At 41.3% G+C, this 22,517-nt stretch overlaps 1 protein-coding gene across 1 annotated transcript in view; it reads left to right on the top strand.

The window, feature by feature from the left end:
- Positions 1–11,442, top strand: part of SLC30A8 (solute carrier family 30 member 8) — a 39,420-nt gene extending 27,978 nt beyond the window's left edge. The window contains 6 exon segments of the mRNA XM_061438371.1: positions 1,420–1,570; positions 3,929–4,034; positions 9,106–9,178; positions 9,180–9,241; positions 10,528–10,620; positions 10,623–11,442. Coding sequence (XP_061294355.1) covers positions 1,420–1,570; positions 3,929–4,034; positions 9,106–9,178; positions 9,180–9,241; positions 10,528–10,620; positions 10,623–10,672 — 535 coding nt within the window. The 3' untranslated portion in view covers positions 10,673–11,442.
- Positions 11,443–22,517: the final 11,075 nt, after the last annotated feature.

The following is a 22,517-nucleotide window of genomic DNA, read 5'->3' as shown; positions in this document are numbered from 1 at the left end:
CTTAACAGTGCCTGGCATATAAAATCCCTAAATAAGTTTTTTTTTAATATAAAATGAGTAAAAGAATGAATGACAATGGAATGAGCATACATGGCAGGCCTAGAAAATGCCAGGCGTACACGGCTGTCTGAAGAACTTTAAATGGTAGCTTCTAATAGAAGGTGAATTTCTGCTCAAACACTAACAATATAAAACCTTTTAGATTATGTAATGGTCAAATCTTGATGAATAGAAGTCACTCTGCTTTGTGACGATGGCCTGAATTTAATAGACACTTTACCTGCAAACAGACTGGGGTATGTGGCACTGAAAAATTATTTTTTTACACCTTTGTTCCAAAATGCTCAGAAAGTGTTTCTAGGCAAGACGTAAGAGATATTACTCCTAAAGTTGTAGATAAACAGAATTGGGTACATAATTTAGAGAGCCTACCACTAATCTCTTGGAATGGATTAGAGACGTTAAATTTTGCAATATGTTATACAAACATAAAACATTTATATACATGAATATATTGCAGTTTTGATAAATAGCTACATATTTACACAAGCACATTACTCTCATCATTGGCCATTAGGGAGTGATTCACATTTCAAGTTCTAGTGGAAATGAATAAAATCTAGTAAAATAAAAGTTTAAAAAATTCAACCTTGATGAAATTCACTGCTTATTTTGTTGTATTGCTTTCTGCTGCTTTTTGCATTTGAAACCAGCACATTTAATTAAGCTCCCACCAAAGCTCAGCTTTAAGTCTAGCTCCGTAGACACTTGATAAATGATATTTCCCCACCTCATTGTTAAATACTTGGCATTTACCTAACAGATGTAACTCTCTAGTTTTAAAATGAAACACAGTAGCATTAACTGGGCTTCCCTGGTAGCTCAGCTGGTAAAGAATCTGCCTGCCATCAGTAGACCCCGGTTTGATTCCTGGGTCAGAAGATCTCTGGAGAAGGGATAGGCTACCTACTCCAGTATTCCTGGGCTTCCCTGGTGGCTCAAATGGTAAAGAATCTGCCTGCAATGTGCGAGACCTGGGTTCGATCCTTGGGTTGGAAAGATCTCCAGGAGGACATGGCAACCCACTCCAGTATTCTTATCTGGAGAATCCCCATGGACAGGGGAGCCTGGCGGGCTACAGTCCATGGGGTCACAAAGAGTCGGATATGACTGAGCAACTAAGCACAGCATTAATTAGAAAGAGAAAACTGATGTGAATCTTCAATGTCTGTCCTTGGGTGAAAATGTTTAAATTCTGTGATACCCCTGTGTTCAAAATTACTCCAAAATAGTCCATTATAAAGCAGCAATGTTTCATCCATTGCCATTTTGGATAACACAGGCTGTTGTCAACATGATACTGCAAAGATTTTTAAGGGTTAATCTCATGTGTGCCAAGAATATTGTTTTTTCTTTCAGACTAAGTGTGATTTTACACCAGAAATGCCCTGCCCACAATCACAAAGAAGTGCAAGCCAATGTCAGTGTCAGAGCTGCTTTTGTACATACCCTTGGAGATCTATTTCAGAGCATCGGTGTGTTAGCCAGCGTGCTTATTATCTACTTTAAGGTGAGTATATCGGAGTCAACTCACTGTTCCAGTGACTTTATAGATTAGGTGGTACAAGATCTGGCCCCCCATTATTACTTTAAATGGGGGTGGACTGCCGATTTGCCTACACAAATTACTTTACAAGGTGTAAACAAACAAAACATTCGAAGCTTGAAAACTTAGATTTTCCAAATTCATAAGAGCTATGTCTTTAACTATACAGCTGCCAGTCTTTTAAGAAAGCAGTTCTTTTGTCCTGGGGTTAAGGTGGACAGCAACAGGACCATGAAAAACTTAGGGTTCTTAGGTTATAAGCAACAGAAAAGGTCTCTAGCTCACTTAAGCAAAACATAGATTCACTGATTGAAATTTATTAGAGGTACTCCTCTAAGAAAGCAAGGTAGAAATAAGGGAAACTTTTGGTATTCAAATGTCAGAAACTATCCAACTTCTATCCCAGGCACCATGCTGAAATGAATGTACATGTGTGTGCATGCTCAGTCACTCAGTGGTGTCCAACTCTTTGCAACTCTATGAACTGTAGCCCACCAGGCTCCTCAGTCCATAGGATTTTCCAGGATTTTCTCGAGTGGGTTGCCATTTCCTCCTCCAGTGGATCTTTCCAACCCAGGGATCAAATCCACATCTCCTGCATTTGCAGGAGAATTCTTTACTACTGAGCCACTTGGGAAGCCTGAAATGAATGTGATTCAGCTAATTTTTTTTCCTCTTCTTGTCACTCTGCTGAAAATTCATGTTTCCGGGAAATGGAACCCGATTGACGTAGATTGGGTCTTGTATCTGTTGCTTGGCTGGGGAGGGTAGAGCCGTTGACTGACTCTTCCACAATGGGAGAGAGAGAACTTCTTTCCCAAAAGGACTGTGTTAATGGAAACCTGGAGTAGATCTGGGTGAGCCTCTGACCCTAAGCAAATATTCACTATAGCTCCCTGTTTGGTAATAACAAGAACTAGAAGAGGTGGGTGAGGCCAGAGGTACAGGCAGGCGGGTAATGGAGGAGAGGGGCATTTATCTCTGTCCATTTGCATCATGACTGTCCATTTCACAGGGACTCTATTGTTTTACTAAAAAACTAAAACATGTAAACAAAAATTACAAAGACATGTCTGAATTCAACTGAGGAAGTCTCACTGAAAGCTTTAAGCTTAAGGCAAAATTCTTCAAGTTGTACAGGTGAGTAGAGTTTGAGAGTACTCTTATCAAGAACCCCTGGCTGAGTTTCTTAGAAGTAATGGGGCACAGAGTTTTCTGTGGCACAGAACTTCATCAAGGGCAGAATTGCAAATGTTTCACCCTGAGGCCAAGGGCTCCAGTGGTGAGAGGGCGTGAGAATGAGGCCTCAGTGTATACTTTTTGGACTGTATCAAAGATGCCTACCTTGAGTCTGCAACATACTTAAGAGAGAAAGATATAAACTGACCCCATCTGCCAAGACCAAGCTCTGGCTATACCTTAGTCATATGCAACCTCTGAGCAGATGATTTCCTTTCTTATCATAATTAAGGCTGAAAAGTCACTGAATGCTGTGCCCATGTGTGCATATTTTCATCCATCCTCTCTACTTCTATTAATTTGAGAGACATTAAATAAGGCCTTTTGAGGGAGCACTCAAGGATATCTCTCCTCTTCTTTTTCATCCTCATTAAAAAAAAAAGATTAGCAGCACTGGCTTTTCCTGATCTGAAAGAATAGCACTGAAACATGTATATAACCACATGTAAAACAGAGTGCAAGTTCGATGCATGAAGCAGGGCACTCAAAGTCAGTGCACTGGGACAACCCAGAGGGATGGGTGGGGAAGGAGGTGGGAGGAAGGTTCAGGAAGGGGGGACACATGTATACCTGAGGCTGATTCATGTTGATGTATGGCAAAAACCACCACAATATTGCAAAGTAATTAGCCTCCAATTAAAATAAATAAATTCATTTTAAAAATTTGGCAGCACTGGCTTTTCATTGCAGTGAGCAGGCTTTCTGTAGTTGCGCTGTGTGAGCTTAGTCGCTCCATGGCATGTGGGATCTTAGTTACCTGACCGGGGATCAAACCTTAGTCCCCAACACTGGAAGGTAGCTTCTTTACCACTGGACCCCTGGGAAAATCCCTCTCCTTACCTCTTAAATTGTAGGGAGAACATGTCCTATGGTGTCCCTTTCTTTAGTCATCGAGAGTTGAAAGCTTAGAAGAATTATGTCTTTAGGAAGTCTTGTCTCTGATTGGGATGTTAAGTGTCAGGAGAGTGAATGGGTGACAGGAAAGGAAGGAAGCGTGGGGCTTTACTTATTTTATCAATCAGACTCTCTGCAGGGGAGGCCTGGATTCAATGAACTGAAATTCCTTTTTTTTTTTTTTTCTAGCCAGAGTATAGGATGGCAGACCCGATCTGCACATTCGTCTTCTCTGGCCTGGTTTTGGCCAGCACCGTCACTCTCTTAAAGGACTTCTCCATCTTACTCATGGAAGGTAGGAGTGATTTTCGTATTATTTCCAGCATGTGTGTTTTCTCTTCCCTATAACCACAAAAGGAAATGACCTCAAGGCATGCTCACTGTGAGCCTGCATTATAAGGAAAATGTAAACTGAGAAGGAATTTTTATGAATCCAAGTACTATGAGTTTTATTCATATGGGAATAAACAAAAAAGAATTGGCTTCTATTTCTTCTCTAGCAACTATCATATCATATGGCACAGTATAAAAGCAATATGTACAGATACTAGAGACAGTGAGGCAGAAACAGCAAAATTATACGTTTATTCCTAAATATATGGAAATTACCTAAGAAAGATTGTGTAACTCTGTCTCTTGGGCAGCATTATAACTACTATGATACTGAAAAAGTAAAATGCTTGTTAGACTAGGCCAGCAGTTCTCAGACATTAGTGGCATCAGAACCACTTGGAGGGTCTGTTAAAACAGACTGTGAGGCCCACCGGACAGTTCCTGAGACAGTAGACCTGGATGGCAGGGGGCCTGAGAAATCTGAATTTTAACAAGATGTTGATGCTACTGCCTTGGGGACTGTACTATGAGAACCACTGGACAAGTGTTTTCATACCACTTTAGGGGTTCCTCCACGAGGGCACGGGGAGGGGTCCTTGGAAAATCCAATCACAGCTAGAGGTTTGCACCCTATCAAACATTCAGATGATCAAAAACACCCAGATGTTGGCTGAGCTGCTCTCTTCTGTCCAGCACACTGTGATAGAAGGTGGACACAGTCTCAGAGGGCAGCTGCCTTTGCAACAGTTCCTCCTTGCCTAGCTTAGCTTTCACTGCAGAGGACACATGAAGGCTTCTGTTCTCGGCCGGCACTGTAATCTTTGGTAGGTGATGGTGCTGACCACATGAAACAGGAAATGGATCGAAAGTCCTTGTGTGACAAGTGAACGCCCTCGCTTGGCAGGGGACAGTGTATTTGTTTAGGTCCCGGATGATTCCACCTCCTGTCCTGGGGGCTGAGTGCCGAGCTGCAGCTGTTGCTGCTTTTACAGAAGCTATCGAAAACAGACAAATGCATACACAATTTAGGATGACTATATTCAGTGTTCTCTCTCGGTACAGCTCTTCTCTCATGATTATCTTTTTTTATGTAAGGAAAAGTGTAGCTAATTATTGAAAGTCCTATCAGATAGGCAGGTAACTCCTACATGGAATATACTTATTTTTAAATTAGGTTTTCAAATTAGGTTAGCATAAAATAATACTTGTACTTGATAAAATTTAAATATGTGTGTGTGTGTGTGTGTGTGTGTGTGTGTGTGTGTGTGCTGTGTGCTTAGTCGCTCAGTCATGTCTGACTTTTGCAACCCCATGGACTGTAGCCTGCCAGGCTCCTCTGTCCATGGAATTCTCCAGGCAAGAATACTGAAGAGGGTTTCCATGCCCTCCTCCAGAGGATCTTCCCAACCCAGTCATCAAACCCAGGTCTCCCGCATGGCAGGCCAATTCTTTACTGCCTAAGCCACCAGGGAAGCCCAAGAATACTGGAGTGGGTAGCCTATCTGTTCTCCAGGGGATCTTCCTAACCCAGGAGTTGAATCAGGGTCTCCTGCATTGCAGGTGGATTCTTTACCAGCTGAGCTACAAGGTAAACCCATATATACATATATATGGAAAGGCATACATACACATATATGTGTAAATGGAAAGGCATAAAATGATAAGACTTCTCCCCATTTTTTCACCTTTAAATTCTCAATCTTATTCTTCAAGCCTAATATCTACTAATAAGGTAAAAGGTTACATATATCTTTCCAAAATATCTATGCATTTACATATATATGTATATGTAATAAAACACACACACACACACACACACATACACGTGTGTATGCTGTTGCTACTTAGTCACTAAGTTGTGTCTGACTCTTTTGCAACCCCATCCCGAGCAAGAGTACAGGAGTGGGTTACCATTCCCATCTCCAGGGGATCTTTCCGACCTAGGGATTGAACCTATGTCTCCTGCTTGACAGGCAGATTATTTACCACCAAGCCACCAGGGAAACCCTAAATATGTGTATACATGTGTGTGTCTATATACATGAGTGTGTGTGTGTGTGTGTGTGTGTGTGTGTGTAGTGTATGTGTATATGTCTTTTTCTCATACAAACAAGATTATACACGTATTTTGTTCTGCACCTTGTTTTTTTCAACTAGAAATCTTTCCATATTAGTAAATACATAGATAACCGCTTTCTTTTTCATGGGTACAAAGTATTCTATTGTTAGCATCCACTTGCTTATTGATGGACATTACAAATAATGCTTCAATTATATTCTTAGCACTTATACCTGTGGAATAATTGCTAGACGTGTATTGCTGTTTCAGAAGTTATGGACCTTTTAAAATTTGATAGATACTGTCATTTATACCAAAGAGACCATATCAGTTTTTCTTCCCACCAACAGTGTATGAGAGTGCTCATTTCTTCCCAACCTCACCGTCACTGGATATTATCAAACTGTTGATTCTCCTCTAATCTGATAGGTGATTATATTATACCTTATTGATTATATATGTGAATCTTTAATTATGAAACCTAGTGAGTGATTTTTCATATACCTATTAGCCTGGGTAATTATTTTTTTGAACACTAATTTTGGTATTTTTCTGGATGCATTAATATTTTTGCAGGCTCTCCATCAGAAAGAAAAAGGTTTCTAGGATGTGATGAACACTGAGGTCCACGGGAACCTGTCCTCTTGCTTGTCAGTATTATTTCATAGAGGAAAATAAATAGGAGCAGACTTGCATTCTCCATAAAAGCAAAGTGATAAAAGGAGGCAAGAGAAAAAGAGGAGTGGGATCTTGACTTAATCTCAAGGGTCCCAGATGAATGACAGCAGAAGGTCAAAGGAAACTCTCCAGGGATGACACATTAGGCATAATTGTCACCTTTGGGTTACAATACCTAGGGTCTAATGTTTACATAACACTTCACACCCAGAGGAGGGATCTTAGAGTCTGGCATCCCACTTACCCATGTGGCCTTACAAATTCTTCTTAACCCTTCTGACTCCCAATTTCTTCTCCAGTCAAACAGTTCTAACACTGATTAGATCTTAAAGTTTTATAACTATTAAATAAGATCATTACTAGAGAGTGCTTAGTGCAAACCTTGGCCTATAGTAGGTTCTCAATAAAGGTGCTAATATTATTAATTATTTTATTATTGTGTAACATTTTCACCCATGACTATATGCACATTCTATGGCTAATCTGAGATAAGAATTTCTTTGTTTCTAGTACCCCGAGCTTTGTGGCGCTCATAGAGTAAAAAATCATGTTGACCAGCTGTTTGTTCTATGAAAAGATATAAAATGGGATAAAACTAAACTCAAACTGTACTGAATTTTAAGTTAGCTCCAAGGAGGGAATCCCTATGAGCAAGGTTCTTAAACCCTGGAAAAGGAGGGTGAAGGATTCCCTATTCCCTTTAAGAAAGTGGTTCTAAACTGGCAGCTCATTACAATCATCCAAGAAGCTTTTGAAAAATACTTATGCCCAGGCCCTAGACCCAGAGATCTTGATAGATCTCTTGATAGATCTTGATAGATCTTGACAGATTTTGACAGATTTAATAGAAGCTGGCTTTGATTTTTTTTTTTTTTTTAACATGTAGGCAAGCTTGAGAACCACTTCCAAGCAGTGGTGCCCAGTAGCTTGTAAATACTCGTGCAATGGTTCTCTACTTTGGCTCTGTTAGAATCAACAAATGAGTTAAGAAAATGCTGATGCTGGTCTTATCTCCAGAAAATCTGATTTAATTGGTCTTGGGTGTAACCTGGTCATTGGGATTTCTTAAATCTCTGGTGACACTAATGCACATCCAAGGTCAAGAGCCACTCTGAAAGCATATAGATTTCAGAGCCTCATCCAGAAGATGTTTTCTTTAGGAGAATTTTGATGGAGCCAAGGCATATTTATTTACAACCAACACACCAGGTGTTTATGTTGTATGTATATAATTGAAGTGGCAGCTAAAAAATGTTCATCCTTAGAAAACTTTCCTACAGAATCCTATTTGGATCATCTTTAGTTGACAGATTTACCTATAGCATCAAATGGCTTTACCACTGTGGTGCTAATTGAGTTGATTTTCAAAAAATTCTTATATCAACCTGATACCTTTTATGATTTTAACCAACCATTGACTTGGTTTTTCTCTCTGTAGCCAGCCAAAGCAAATGCCCTTATATTTTCAAATCCTATCATCTCTGTGACAATCCTTGCAATGTTTGAAAATGGTAATTCTACTTCCCTTCACCTTCCCATATCCAGGTAGAGATACTCCAGTTCCTTCAGCCCCAAAACATAGCTGACTGGCTGCCAAACTCCCCACCTTCATGCATGTCCCACACCATTCCTCTAGAAACAATGATGAGAGTCATTGAATAGTAAACCCTTACTAATGTACTTAAAATCATAGAAATTCTACAGACAGAATAATGAGATGGTATTATAACATTAGGATCTCCTATTATCATAGTTCGCTAAGGGACTGGTTGGATAACTATCAATTGTATAGCATTAGAGTTTACAAAAGACAGATGTTTTCTGAGATGTTTTCAGAGTCCCCAAAGGACTCTGTTAACTACATATTGCTTTTATTATACCTATTTTGCTACAAATATTCTGAGGATTAGTTCCAAGTGCTGGGTCAAATTCACAATAGTTGTAGTCAGAATGCCAACCCAAGATTATTCAATACCAAATCCCACGGGATTTCACTTTGCTTTCCAGATAATTACAAATGTAATTGGGGGAAATAATACACTCTGGAAGTGAAGGGTGATGACTGTCTTGATGGTTGCAGAGTAAAATCTGCAAATGCTCTTTGTGAACCTGTGGCTGATGGCAAATCCTTTGAAACAGGTGAATCTGCTTTTGTAAACATTTAAAAAAAGAAACCATAGATGGAGAGGGCAAGGTAGTATTTTAGTAAGGACTTTGCAGCCCCAATTAATCTTTGCACTGAGCCATATTTCATGAGATAACCTACTAACCCCAGCCTCCTGTTCTCTCCTCTTAGTGGGTGTGCCAAAGCACCTGAGCTACAATGGTGTGAAAGAGCTCATCTCAGCAGCGGATGGGGTGGCGTCTGTGTAGTTTGCATGTCTGGTCACTAACAATGAACCAAGTGATTCTCTCTGTTCATGCTGCTGCAGGTCAGTGAGTTTGTAAACATCCTGGACAAAAATTCAGTCATATCCTATAACGTCTGTAATTTCCCTCCTCTTGGTGGAGCAGCCCTGAGTGTCTGTTGCATGCCAAAACAATTGTAATGTGTTTTGTGTGACCAAGGGCCTTTGAAACCCCCTTCCCCATGCCAATGTCGTCATGGCAACAGTGCTACTTATGACCACCCTGGAGGTCGGAGGTAGAGCTTTAGAGAGTAGAATAAAAGGATAAAAAGCCACCCAAGCTTCAAGGCCTTAAATTCTGTTTGACTCGATGTCCTATTGGTTAAAGGAGTGGAATGAATTTAACAAGAAACTTTCACTGATTATCTTTAGTGTGTGAGATGTTTTACCCTAGCATCAAAGAGAGAAAGGTGAAGGAGACACAGGTCCCATCCTTAAGATTCCAAAAAGGTAAAAGATATACTAGTCAGAATTAATGATGGTTCCATGACTGGATGGTTAGCAATTCTGTAACCATGTGAGATAACTCTTGGGATGTGAGGTTTACCCTAAAAAACTACTTTGTCAAGTAGAAGGTGATTTTGCTCATGATACATCCTAGGGCTGAGAAAATGGGCAATGGCTCGGGAGACAGCTCAGACCAAAAATGATATATTAGGCTGCTGAGAAATAACTCATGAAGTTACTTAGAGGCAGGATACAGGAAGAGTCATTGGAGGACTGTGCTTTCTCAGACATCCTCATCTCAGCTGAGAGGCTTGGGTCTGGCTGCAGGGAATTTACAGCCTCCCCTACACCAATATTTCACTGCAAATGGAAGGATCGAGTAAACACTCAGGTTACTATGGAGGGAACTTCACAGCCTCCTGATACCTTTAGGGAAAGGAGAAAAAGACAGCAGAGAAGGCTGCTGCTCTAAATGTTTCCTGGCTCTTGTCACCATCCTTGAGATAAATTGTGATTATATATAAGGGTGAAAACTCAGAGAACCCAGGGAGCCAGTGAGCAGGGCTGTATAAGAAACAGTAGTTCTGACTTGGCTTTTTCATGGCTTATCTCCTCTGTCACACTCAGCCCCTAGGGATGCCAGACCCCAGAGAGGACTGTGGGCAGGAAGTTCCCATAGTGACAGGGCGCTTTGCAGCTGTGTCTGTATAAGTGTAGCTGATTGTCAGACCCATCATGGCTCCTTTCAAGTGCACTGCCTGTGCCCTACCCCAGCAGCAGAGACAAAGTACTTGAAGCCGGAGATGAGCCGTTGCCTGTGTGTGTGCAATCAGTGCCAATCTCTCTCAGTTCTTTATCAACAGCAGCCAGCCGGGAGAGCCAGGTGGTTGAGAGAGAAATTGAGAAAGTCCTCAGCAGTCGCTTTCCTGTGCACTCACTCACCATTCAGATGAGCTGCTAGCCGACCAGGATCCCGCCTGTCTTTTATCCGAAGACCCTCAGGACTAGCCAGTTGCTCTGCCAGCTCCCCAAGTTTGACAGGCCACTGTGTGCTGCTCCACAGTTTCTAAGAAACCAACAGAAGAAGTCTGAGAAACTCATGATACAGTACGATGCACACTGTAGCTCCATCCACCATAAATGAAAACGTGCTTAGATTCATCAGTCAATTGGATTCTCCATTCATCGGTAGCTGTGTTCATTCTAGAAATGTATGTATAGATTATTCCTGCCTGGGGCTGAAATAACAGCTATTTGTAACCACAGGTAATAGAAAGTTCACCTCCCTTCAGTAACGCGTCCCCAGGCTGAACGGGCAAAGCTGAACTCAGGAAGGAGTCTTACCAGGAATCAGTGGCAAGGAAAGAGTCACAAAAATTTTCCCAAAACATGAAAAGCAAAAGTAAGGAGAGCCGAGTCAGGGGTAAAAGCAAATCTGGAGCTCCAGTATTCTTGCCTAAAGAATCCCATGGGCAGAAGAGCTTGGCAGGCTATAGTCCATGGGATTGCAAGAGCCGAACATGACTGAGCACACAAGTATGCATGCATGGCTCTTTAGATATATCCCCTTATTTCATTCTGCTAAGTCTCTTCAGTTGTGTCCAACTCTGTGCAACCCCATAGACAGCAGCCCACCAGGTTCCCCCGTCCCTGGGATTCTCCAGGCAAGAACACTGGAGTGGGCTGCCATTTCCTTCTCCATATTTCATTCTAATGACTTTTAAAAATTTGAAATTAATACCATCATTGTATAGATAAAGCCATAAAGGTTAAGTGAATCGACCAATGTCATTTATTCTTTCATTTAAACATCTTTTTCAACACAGACTATGGGCAGAGCATTGGTAAACCAAGCTGACATGCTCTTTGCCCTCACAGAAGTCTTTCCCCTTTGGGAGGAGATAGTCATTATACTAATAAACACCACCAAGAATATACTACTAATAGCAGCAAGGGATATGAAAGAAGAGGGGCTGATTGAGGTTGGGGAGGTCAGTGGAGGGTGTCTCTAAGAAATGGCATCTAAGAGGTAAGTGAAAGCCAAATGCACTGTAGAAGGAAGCACATTCCAGAAGAAGCAAGAGAATGAGGGGACACCCTGAAGAAAGAAGAGGGTTCATTTGAGGAACTGGGAAAGGTCCTTGTGGCTAGAATGTACCAAGTAAAGAGTGAGTTAAAGAATATGAAGGACCAGAAACTGGAGAGGGACTTTCCTGGTGTTCAGTGGTTAAGACTTTGTGCTCCCAATGTAGGAGGCAAGGGTTCAATCCCTGGCCAGGGAACTAAGATCCCACATGCCACATGGCATGGCTAAAAGAGTTTTAAAAAAGACAGGACAAACAAGCAAGTACAAGTAAGAAAGTAGCTGAAACCAGATCTATTTTGACCAAAATCCCATCTATGCTCTCTCTTTGAACACTTTTGCTTTATTTTGGGTAGGGGGCTGTTTCTTTTTGATCAAGTAATCTGCATTGACAATCAGCCATTATTTCAGAAGTGCCTGCAAAAGAGGAGCCTATGTTCCTCAGAGGAATGAGATGAACAAACTGCTGTGTTTAACAGTAAAGGCCTGACAGGTGCTTCTGTAATACATCCTGTCTTAGGAGGCACTAGTACTGTGTCCACGCAGGAGTCTGCTAAAGAAGGAGGAAGCCTAAAGGACTGGAAGTGGTTGTGGGCCAACCTCGACCCCGGAGACCCTGAGTCATGCCAGTGACGTGGGACATGAAAGGGACAGAGGAGCGAGGCGGTGGAAACAGGGGACTCTGTGGTAAGGAATGAACGTTAGAAGGAATGAGAAATCTGGTCAGTCCCTTCCGCTGCCTTCCAGATCTGTGACCTTCCACTGCCATTCCATTTCTCTGAACTTCAGATTCCTCATCTGAGAATGGGAATCACATTTTCATCAGTGGGTTTCTGTTAGAACTATGTGGGATAAAAATGTAAAGAGCAAGGTTCTTTGTGTGGTAAAAATTGAGTGCTCCATAGATATTCTTCTCAATCCAGAGTTTCTCAACCGTAGTGGAATCATCTTTTGGGGTTGGATCATTCTTTGTTGTGGATGGACTGTTACAACACAATGGCAGAAAGTTATTCTTGTGCATCATAGGAGGTTGAGCAGCAACCCTGGGCTCTACCCACTAATTACTGCAAGCACTCTCCAGCACACACACACACACAGACTAAAAAGGAAAATGGGGCATGGAGGTCTTGGCACTCAGGATGACTCAGAAGTGGCACTTTAGGCACCGCTAAAGGTGCCTTTGGACCAGAAGTCAGTGGGATAAGAGGAAATAATCTGAAGCTGCTCCTTACGTGCCAGGTCCACTTCTGTGCACGTTCCAGACTCTCCAACAAGGGGACAGGAGCATTTAACATGACTCGTCTGAGGCGAGAACATTTTCTGGGCTGTGGTTTTTTCCTAGACAGGGTTCCTGTGTCTACTGCCATGGACACACAATCTCATTTTTTCTCTCCTTGCTTTTTTGGTAGATAAACCCAGACAAAAGTGTCTCCTTGTTCCAGGCCAGTCACGCTTCTCTCCTTTCTTTTTTTTTTCCTTTTCCAACCCCTCTGAGCAGAAAGCTGAGTAGGTGAGTCAGGCCAAGGCCTTCTGTGCAAATCTGGCCATCCATCTCTCCTCCCCAGCCCACTCCGTCTTTGTCCAGGGAGAACTGAATGTGCTGGTTTCAAGATTCAGATTCAAACAGTAGAAAGGAAAGGGAAGTCTCACTTCAGCTTCCAGCTGGAGCAGTATGTTCTAAAGCAGGAGGCACTTCACTGGGTTACTGGGTCCTGCTTCAGATTTTAAGGATGTGGAACTTTGATTTGTATTCTGCTATTATTCTCTGCGTGTCTTTCACCTGTAGAGAGTAGCATAAAGTAAAGATGTGCAGGCCTCAATGGGTCTGGTTTGGAACTTGAACTTCTGTATGTTTTAACATACCCAGAGATGATTCTAAAGAACAGAGTCTAGAAGAGCCTCAGCTAAATGAAGTCACTAAGTGGGGGATTCAGACACACAGCCAGGAACCTACAATGATATCTAAAGTTGCAACCATGTGGACAGGGTAGGAAGGAACACCGAGTGGTGAGGATTGTGGGCTTGGCGACTGAGACTTCACGTCATTAAGCTGACAGCCACACTGGAGTTTGAATGATATAGGAAGTTTCTCCAGGCAGATGAAGAAAAAGGTCTTCTAGACAGAGAAAGCTACGTGTAAATCATGCTTGTGTTTTCCTGCTGGTTTTTAATTTGAAAAGCAGAATATATGTGGCAAAGAAAACGATCAATTCTGTGATGTTTAAAAATGTAATTTTTGGTACTTTATCATTATTAACATTGAGGAGAACAGGAGTTCTGCCTTTGATGATTTTTCTGACATTGTCAGCGTCTAGCAGGGTGCTGAAAACCTGGCAGGCATTAATAATTGCTGAGGCAATGACTCTGGGACCTTGTCATTATTTTTTATTTACGTTTGTGTTTTTCTGAAATTCTGAGGGCCAAGCAAACATTGACTTTGACTGAGGAGGTCACACATGTGCCATCTCTGCAAATCAATCCACACCGCCAAAAGACCTACTTAGCATTCTGCTGAGGGCTCGCCCTGCTCCGTGAAGACGGCCAGGCATGCCCCCCACCTCAGGAAACAAGCTTAGGCAACCAGAACGAGAGGTGCTGGGGTTCCTAGTGGCTTCTGCCTCAGCTGGCTCTCGAAACAGGAGGAATGGTTCACGCCAACTCAGTCTCCCATCTCAAGGACTGCCGTGTGGTTTTGCTTTTCCATACTTTGTGCAGGACGGAGCTCTAACGGATAGACGACCTGGCAAGCACCCAAGTTCTAGGGGCACTGTCTGCTCTGCTTTTCTCTGAAATTGTGTTAATATTCAATTCTATGTCACAAATACATCGAATGCCAGGTCACCCCAAGGGAGATGGACTTGTATGTTAACCAAAGGCAGCGCCTCGGGCTCCCAGCCATTTCTGCTCTTTGCCTGAAATTCTCCGTCTTTAGTCAACTTGATTGAAAATTCTGGATGGTAGATGTTTTTGTGTTAAAGTCAAGACAACCTGAAGTGGGGTTTTTAAGGATTTGAGATGAAAGAGCAGTACCACCAGGGGATTTCATGTGCCAGGCATCAGTGCCCAAGGTCTCCCCCTCTCTCTCTGCCCCCCTCCCTGGCATGGTCAGAACTCCAAGCCATTGAACTGACTGCAATAGTGCAGTAGAATTCCTTACTTTGTGGCATGGTATTTTCTCTGGCTACTGAAACATTAATGATCTTTCATGTCTTTCAAAGCAACAGGCTTTATTCTGCAGAATACTAACATCAAGCCAACGCCACTGCCACCCTCCATCCTTACTGTGCTTCACTGTTATCCAGTATCCGGTCCAGATTTATCTAGGGCTCCGTGGTGAGGTTAGGGCCCAGAAAAGAAATGTATGTGTTCCGTATGTTTGGTTACAGATGGAAAACGGGAATGCTGAAGGACATGAAGGAAAGAATGCTTACCCTTTGAACAGCAGTTCTGTCGATTGCCTGAGTCTGAGTCCTAGCCCTTCCCTTCATTAGCTCCGTGACCTCCAGCTAGTGATTTAAATGCTCTGGCCTCGTTTCCTGATCAGTAAAACCTCCCTATTGGGATGCATGAGAATTTCATAAATAAGGACTCAGAGGTTGGATTTGTGTATAGAGGGTAGTTAGCACTCAGTATCTTAACTGGTACTGTTGTTGTGTACAAAGTGAGTCTGTATGTATATGTCACAGAGATTCGTATCATGCCAACTATTAAAAGATTTTGAGTCATCAACACACTCCGGCAAGAGAGTGGTCAAATTATTGGTGAGAATTAAACAGCCCTTTCTCTCACAGGGAGCGACTGAGGCTTGCTGAGATAAAGGCTTATCTGAGAGAGCGTTACCTAGTAAGGGAGTCCTGGAATCATTAAAATAGTTAAGTCCCTTTCTGACATGCTCTGAAAACTTCTACTTTTATCTTTGAAGTAAAAGCTGAATGAGGCATTCCAAGTGCATTTATTAGCACTGTTTAACTGCCCAATTCCATGAAGGCAGTCACAGGACCCCTCCCCCGACCAGACCTTGTACACTGTTCCTATGAAACATCACTTCCTTGGTTTTTTGGTGTCTCTTTCTCTCATGCAGTTGACACTTGCTCTTGCTAGGTGCATTTCCTTCTGCTCGTCTCTCAGTTGTCATTGCCATATTTGGATCATTTACTTACCTGTTAAATTTTTTAAAATTAATTTACTTTAATTGGAGGCTAATTATTTTACAACATTGTGGTGGTTTTCACCATGCATTGACATGAATCAGCCATGGGTGTACAGGTGTCCCCCCATCCTGAACCCCCTTCCTACCTCCTTCCCCACCCCATCCCTCTGGGTTGTCCCAGAGTACCAGCTTTGGAAGCCCTGCTTCATGCCTTGAACTTGCACTGGTCACCTATTTTACATATTTACCTGTTAATTTTGAAAGCCAACAAAGGCTTTTAGCACTCTAGTATCAAAAAATAAAAAAAAAAGTGTGCCTGGGCATACACATTTTATAGGTTATTGGAGAATGTCACTCTCCAGTGCCATCCCCACCCAATGAAATGGGAGCCAGAGAACCCTGCAAAGAGACAGACATAATTTTCCACAATTAGCTTTCAAGTACCTTCAGGAAATCATTTTCTCAGCTCATCTCCCTGTATTCCCTGTTTGGGATCACAGGGCAATCTGCTTAAATGACTAATTACAGAAATCATTAAAGGCACCAAGCAAATGTTGTCTTTGAATACCCACATCCCCAGTTTTACAAGTCCTGCCTGGCCTGACAGTGATGAAACCACTTAACAGTCCAGCGCAGGCGGATGTTAAGGGAAAAAAAAAGGTGACCATATGTGGTTCAGTTTCCTAACTTTCAGATTTCACACTTAACGTTTGTCATTCTGTTACTGGGCACCTGTTTAAATTCTATTTTAAAATGTTAATGTATGTTTAAGACAAAATGAGGAAAAAGAGAGTTTGAATTAAGTCGTCATCTTTTGATCACTAAAATCATGACAGAAAATATTTATTGTGACATCAATCAGGACTGTATTGAGAGGACATACATGTCCACTCTCAGTCTTTTAATGGAGGGAAGAACACATTTGAGGAGCGGATTGGTCTAATAGAGATCAAAGGTGATCTAAGAATCAGAGGCACTTTTGAACATGCTGGTCATTGCTTTGAATCCCCAGTGGGGGTTAGACATTGGTGGTCAGAATCTATGATAGCCCTTGAAAGTTGTTAAAAACTGAAACACACTTGAGCTTCTTCGGCCATAAAGGCCAGGAAGTGCTGAGAGACGTCAAGCTGAATTGCACCCTATTCAGGTGTGCCACGGAAGCCCCAGGGGACAATGTATCAATATAATTGCCCTACATTTCCTTTCCTCAAAGGGGTGCCCATTTGCTGAAAACATAATTGTCCTATTTGCAGCCATTAAAACCATGTGATCGCTGTACACAGTCCAGTGGCACCATCAAATGTTATGTCCCTAGACCTGTAGAGTTTCAGAGTGTTTGGGGTTATTACAGAAGCAAGGGTGCCAGCCATTCTGAAGATATTGTAAAGCATGGTGAGTTAACCTGTACAATAAAATCAGCATCAGATGTGATTTGGGGGTTTTGTTTGGAGTTGAACTGCATTTTTCAAATGGAATTCAGTAGGAATTTCATCAACTAACTCCCTGTTTCTTTCCCATCCCCTCTCCTATTTTTTGCAGTGATAAATAGGGGATTTTCTTTGGCCTGAACTTGGGATTTATCAACAATAATTTCTGTTACTGTCCCACTCTCCACTCCAAATGTGTCTCTGACATGGCAGAATCCACAACCAGAAAGATATGAGTACCCTGTGTTGACATTTCATTAGTGGAATACATTCTATGAATAATTAATAGCCCAAAAAGATGAAGCCTCCTTTTCTGGTTTCTACTGTCTCATAGAGTTCAGCACCTTGTATGAATTTGGATGAGGAAAGGACATTTCAGATTCCCCTGGCTCAGTAAGCCCTGAATTCATAAGTAAGAAGCAGATTCTTTTTCCATTAAATCACCTTTCCTTCATAAACAGAAAACCATGGAGAAGATTTTTCAGGATCTTGAGATGAGATCATCTTTAATGTTGACTAAAGAGAAAATTCTGAGAGGATCAATTGTTTTTCTTCTTATTATCACAATTAATATTATTTTGATAGCTTTTAAACACCCTAGACTTTACCATTTATACTCCAACTATGGATGGTGTTTTATGTGGGTATAAACATTTGCACAATATATACTTCAGTATACAGATTTTAAAGAAAACTTCTAATTCCACCCTGAAACTTGTCATTAATTTATTAACTCATGTAATCCATTTTTTCAACTGATTTTACTAATATTTACTGATTGAACACACCAGGCATAGTGTAAGGGAGTATAATATTGCTTAGATATATAATCTAGAAGACTTTTTTTATATCGAAGATTAAGAAATGACTGAATAAACCTCAGAGGTCCTGAAAAACACCTTAATACTCATATGTTAGACATCAACTCTGAGAAGTAAACATATCTGCATTCTTCCTTAAAAAATGTATTTTATAGAGGCATTGCTCAGGTGCAATCAAATCATGAAATCAGTCCCATTTCCTAATGAAATTTTACTGATGGCTCTAAAATATTTCACTTCATTTCTCTCTCCAATTACTGAGATATCAGTGCTTCTCACTGTACAATAGAAATTATTGGAAAATGACGAGGATTAGATAAGCTTGGAATGTTAGTGCTAGAATATATAAGAATGAAATACTTAGTAATAAATTTATCTAAGGAGGTAAAAAAACATCTGTACACTGAAAACCATAAGATATTGATGAAAGAAACTGGAGAAGACACAGATAAATGGTAATGTATCATGTGTTCATAGATTGGAAGAATTAATACTGTTAAAATATCAATATTACTCAAAATTATCTATAAATTCAATGTAATTCCTATCAAAATTTCATTGCAGTTTATCACAGAAATAGAAAAAAAATCTTATAATTCATACTGAGCCACAAAAGACCCTGAAAAAATGAATCACAATCTTGAGCAAAACAAAACTGTAGGCATTACACTTCCTGATTTCAGAATACATCACAAAACAATAGGAATCAACAATATGCTACTGGCATAAAAACAAACTATAGACCAACACCACAGAATAAAGGCCCCAAAATACGTCCATGCATTTATGGCCAACTGATCTCCAGTAAGGTACCAAGAACACACAATTTGGAATGTATAGTCTCTTTTATCAATGATATTGGGAAAACTGGAGATCCATGTGCATAAAAATGAAATTGTATCTTCATCTCACACTGTGTACAAAATCAACTCAAAATGGATTAAAGATTTAGAGGGAAGATCAGGAATTATAAAACTACTTGAAGAAAACATAGGGAAAAACGTTTGACATAGGTTTGGGCAGTAACTGTTTTGGATATAACCCCGAAGGCAACTGTAATGCAAATTTGTAGGACCTGACAAAACTTGGAAGGTGTTTAAAGTAAACTGCATTGAGGTCATGCATATAAAATGCTTAGCATAGTATCAGGTTTGCTAGGTCACTAGCCCAGATAATAAGTGTAAATTCCTCTCCTACTGTGGGCCTAGAGGAGCTATCCCACGTTGAGGTCAGGAAGGGCGGCGGTGAGGAGATACCCCTCGTCCAAGGTAAGGAGCAATGGCTGCACTTTGCTGGAGCAGCCATGAAAAGATACCCCACACCCAAGTTAAGAGAAACCCAAGTAAGACGGTAGGTATTGCAAGAGGGCATCAGAGGGCAGACACACTGAAACCATACTCACAGAAAACTAGTCAATCTAATCACACTAGGACCACAGCCTTGTCTAATTAGATGAAACTAAGCCATGCCCGTGGGGCAACCCAAGATGGGCGGGTCATGGTGGAGAGATCTGAAGAATGTGGTCCACTGGAGAAGGGAATGGCAAACCACTTCCGTTTTCTTGCCTTGAGAACCCCATGAACAGTATGAAAAGGCAAAATGATAGGATACTGAAAGAGAAACTCCCCAGGTCAGTAGGTGCCCAATATGCTACTGGAGATCAATGGAGAAATAACTCCAGAAAGAATGAAGGGATGGGGCTAAAGCAAAAACAATACCCAGCTGTGGATGTGACTGGTGATAGAAGCAAGGTCCGATGCTGTAAAGAGCAATATTGCATAGGAACCTGGAATGTCAGGTCCATGAATCAAGGCAAATTGGAAGTGGTCAAACAAGAGATGGCAAGAGTGAATGTCAACATTCTAGGAATCAGTGAACTGAAATGGACTGGAATGGGTGAATTTAACTCATGACCATTATATCTACTACTGCGGGCAGGTTTCCCTCAGAAGAAATGGAGTAGCCATCATGGTCAACAAAAGAGTCCAAAATGCAGTACTTGGATGCAATCTCAAAAACGACAGAATGATCTCTGTTCCTTTCCAAGGGAAACCATTCAGCATTATATCACAGTATATCCAAGTCTATGCCCCAACCAGTAATGCTGAAGAAGCTGAAGTTGAACGGTTCTATGAAGACCTACAAGACCTTTTAGAATTAACACCCAAAAAAGATGTCCTTTTCATTATAGGGGAGTGGAATGCAAAAGTAGGAAGTCAAGAAACACCTGGAGTAACAGGCAAATTTGGCCTTGGAATACGGAATGAAGCAGGGCAAAGACTAATAGAGTTTTGCCAAGAAAATGCACTGGTCATAACAAACACCCTCTTCCAACAACACAAGAGAAGACTCTACCCATGGACATCACCAGATGGTCAACACCAAAATCAGATTGATTATATTCTTTGCAGCCAAAGATGGAGAAGCTCTATACAGTCAGCAAAAACAAGACCAGGAGCTGACTGTGGCTCAGACCATGAACTCCTTATTGCCAAATTCAGACTTAAACTGAAGAAAGTAGGGAAAACCACTAGACCATTCAGGTATGACCTAAATCAAATCCCTTATGATTATACAGTGGAAGTGAGAAATAAATTTAAGGGCCTAGATCTGATAGAGTGCCTGATGAGCTATGGAATGAGGTTCGTGACATTGTACAGGAGACAGGGATCAAGACCATCCCCATGGAAAAGAAATGCAAAAAAGCAAAATGGCTGTCTGGGGAGGCCTTACAAATAGCTGTGAAAAGAAGAGAAGCAAAAAGCAAAGGAGAAAAGGAAAGATATAAACATCTGAATGCAGAGTTCCAAAGACTAGCAAGAAGAGATAAGAAAGCCTTCTTCAGTGATCAATGCAAAGAAATAGAGGAAAACAACAGAATGGGAAAGACGAGCGATCTCTTCAAGAAAATCAGATACCAAAGGAATATTTCATGCAAAGATGGGCTCGATAAAGGACAGAAATGGTATGGACTTAACAGAAGCAGAAGATATTAAGAAGAGATGGCAAGAATACACAGAAGAACTGTACAAAAAAGATCTTCACGACCCAGATAATCACGATGGTGTGATCCCTGACCTAGAGCCAGACATCCTGGAATGTGAAGTCAAGTGGGCCTTAGAAAGCATCACTACAAAAAAAAAAAAGAAAAGAAAAGAAAGCGTCACTACAAACAAAGCTAGTGGAGGTGATAGAATTCCAGTTGAGCTATTCCAAATCCTGAAAGATGATGCTGTGAAAGTACTGCACTCAATATGCCAGCAAATTTGGAAAACTCAGCAGTGGCCACAGGACTGGAAAAGGTCAGTTATCATTCCAATCCCAAAGAAAGGCAATGCCAAAGAATGCTCAAACTACCGCACAATTGCACTCATCTCACACACTAGTAAAGTAATGCTCAAAATTCTCCAAGCCAGGCTTCAGCAATATGTGAACCGTGAACTTCCTGATGTTCAAGCTGGTTTTAGAAAAGGCAGAGGAACCAGAGATCAAATTGCCAACATCCGCTAGATCATGGAAAAAGCAAGAGAGTTCCAGAAAAACATCTACTTCTGCTTTATTGACTATGCCAAAGCCTTTGACTGTGTGGATTACAATAAACTGGAAAATTCTTCAAGAGATGGGAATACCAGACCACCTGATCTGCCCCTTGAGAAATTTGTATGCAGGTCAGGAAGCAACAGTTAGAACTGGACATGGGACAACAGACTGGTTCCAAATAGGAAAAGGAGTATGTCAAGGCTGTATATTGTTACCCTGTTTATTTACTTATATGCAGAGTACATCATGAGAAACACTGGACTGGAAGAAACACAAGCTGGAATCAAGACTGCTGGGAGAAATATCAATAACCTCAGATATGCAGATGACACCACCCTTGTGGGAGAAAGTGAAGAGGATCTAAAAAGCCTCTTGATGAAAGTGAAAGTGGAGAGTGAAAGAGTTGGCTTAAAGCTCAACATTCAGAAAACGAAGATCATGGCATCTGGTCTCATCACTTCATGGGAAATAGATGGGGAAACAGTGGAAATAGTGTCAAACTTTATTTTTCTGGGCTCCAAAGTCACTGCAGATGGTGACTGTAGCCATGAAACTAAAAGACGCTTACTCCTTGGAAGGAAAGTTATGACCAACCTAGATAGCATATTAAAAAGCAGAGACATTACTTTGCCAACAAAGGTTCATCTAGTCAAGGCTATGGTGTTTCCTGTGGTCATGTATGGATGTGAGAGTTGGACTGTGAAGAAGGCTGAGCGCTGAAGAATTGGTGCTTTTGAACTGTGGTGTTGGAGAAGACTCTTGAGAGTCCCTTGGACTTCAAGGAGATCCAACCAGTCCATTCTGAAGGAGATCAGCCCTGGGATTTCTTTGG

Source organism: Bos javanicus, chromosome 14 (assembly GCF_032452875.1).
Source record: "Bos javanicus breed banteng chromosome 14, ARS-OSU_banteng_1.0, whole genome shotgun sequence".
NCBI classification, from domain to species: domain Eukaryota; kingdom Metazoa; phylum Chordata; class Mammalia; order Artiodactyla; family Bovidae; genus Bos; species Bos javanicus.
Note: the sequence above shows the minus strand (reverse complement) of the source record. Positions and strands in the feature narration are given on the sequence as shown.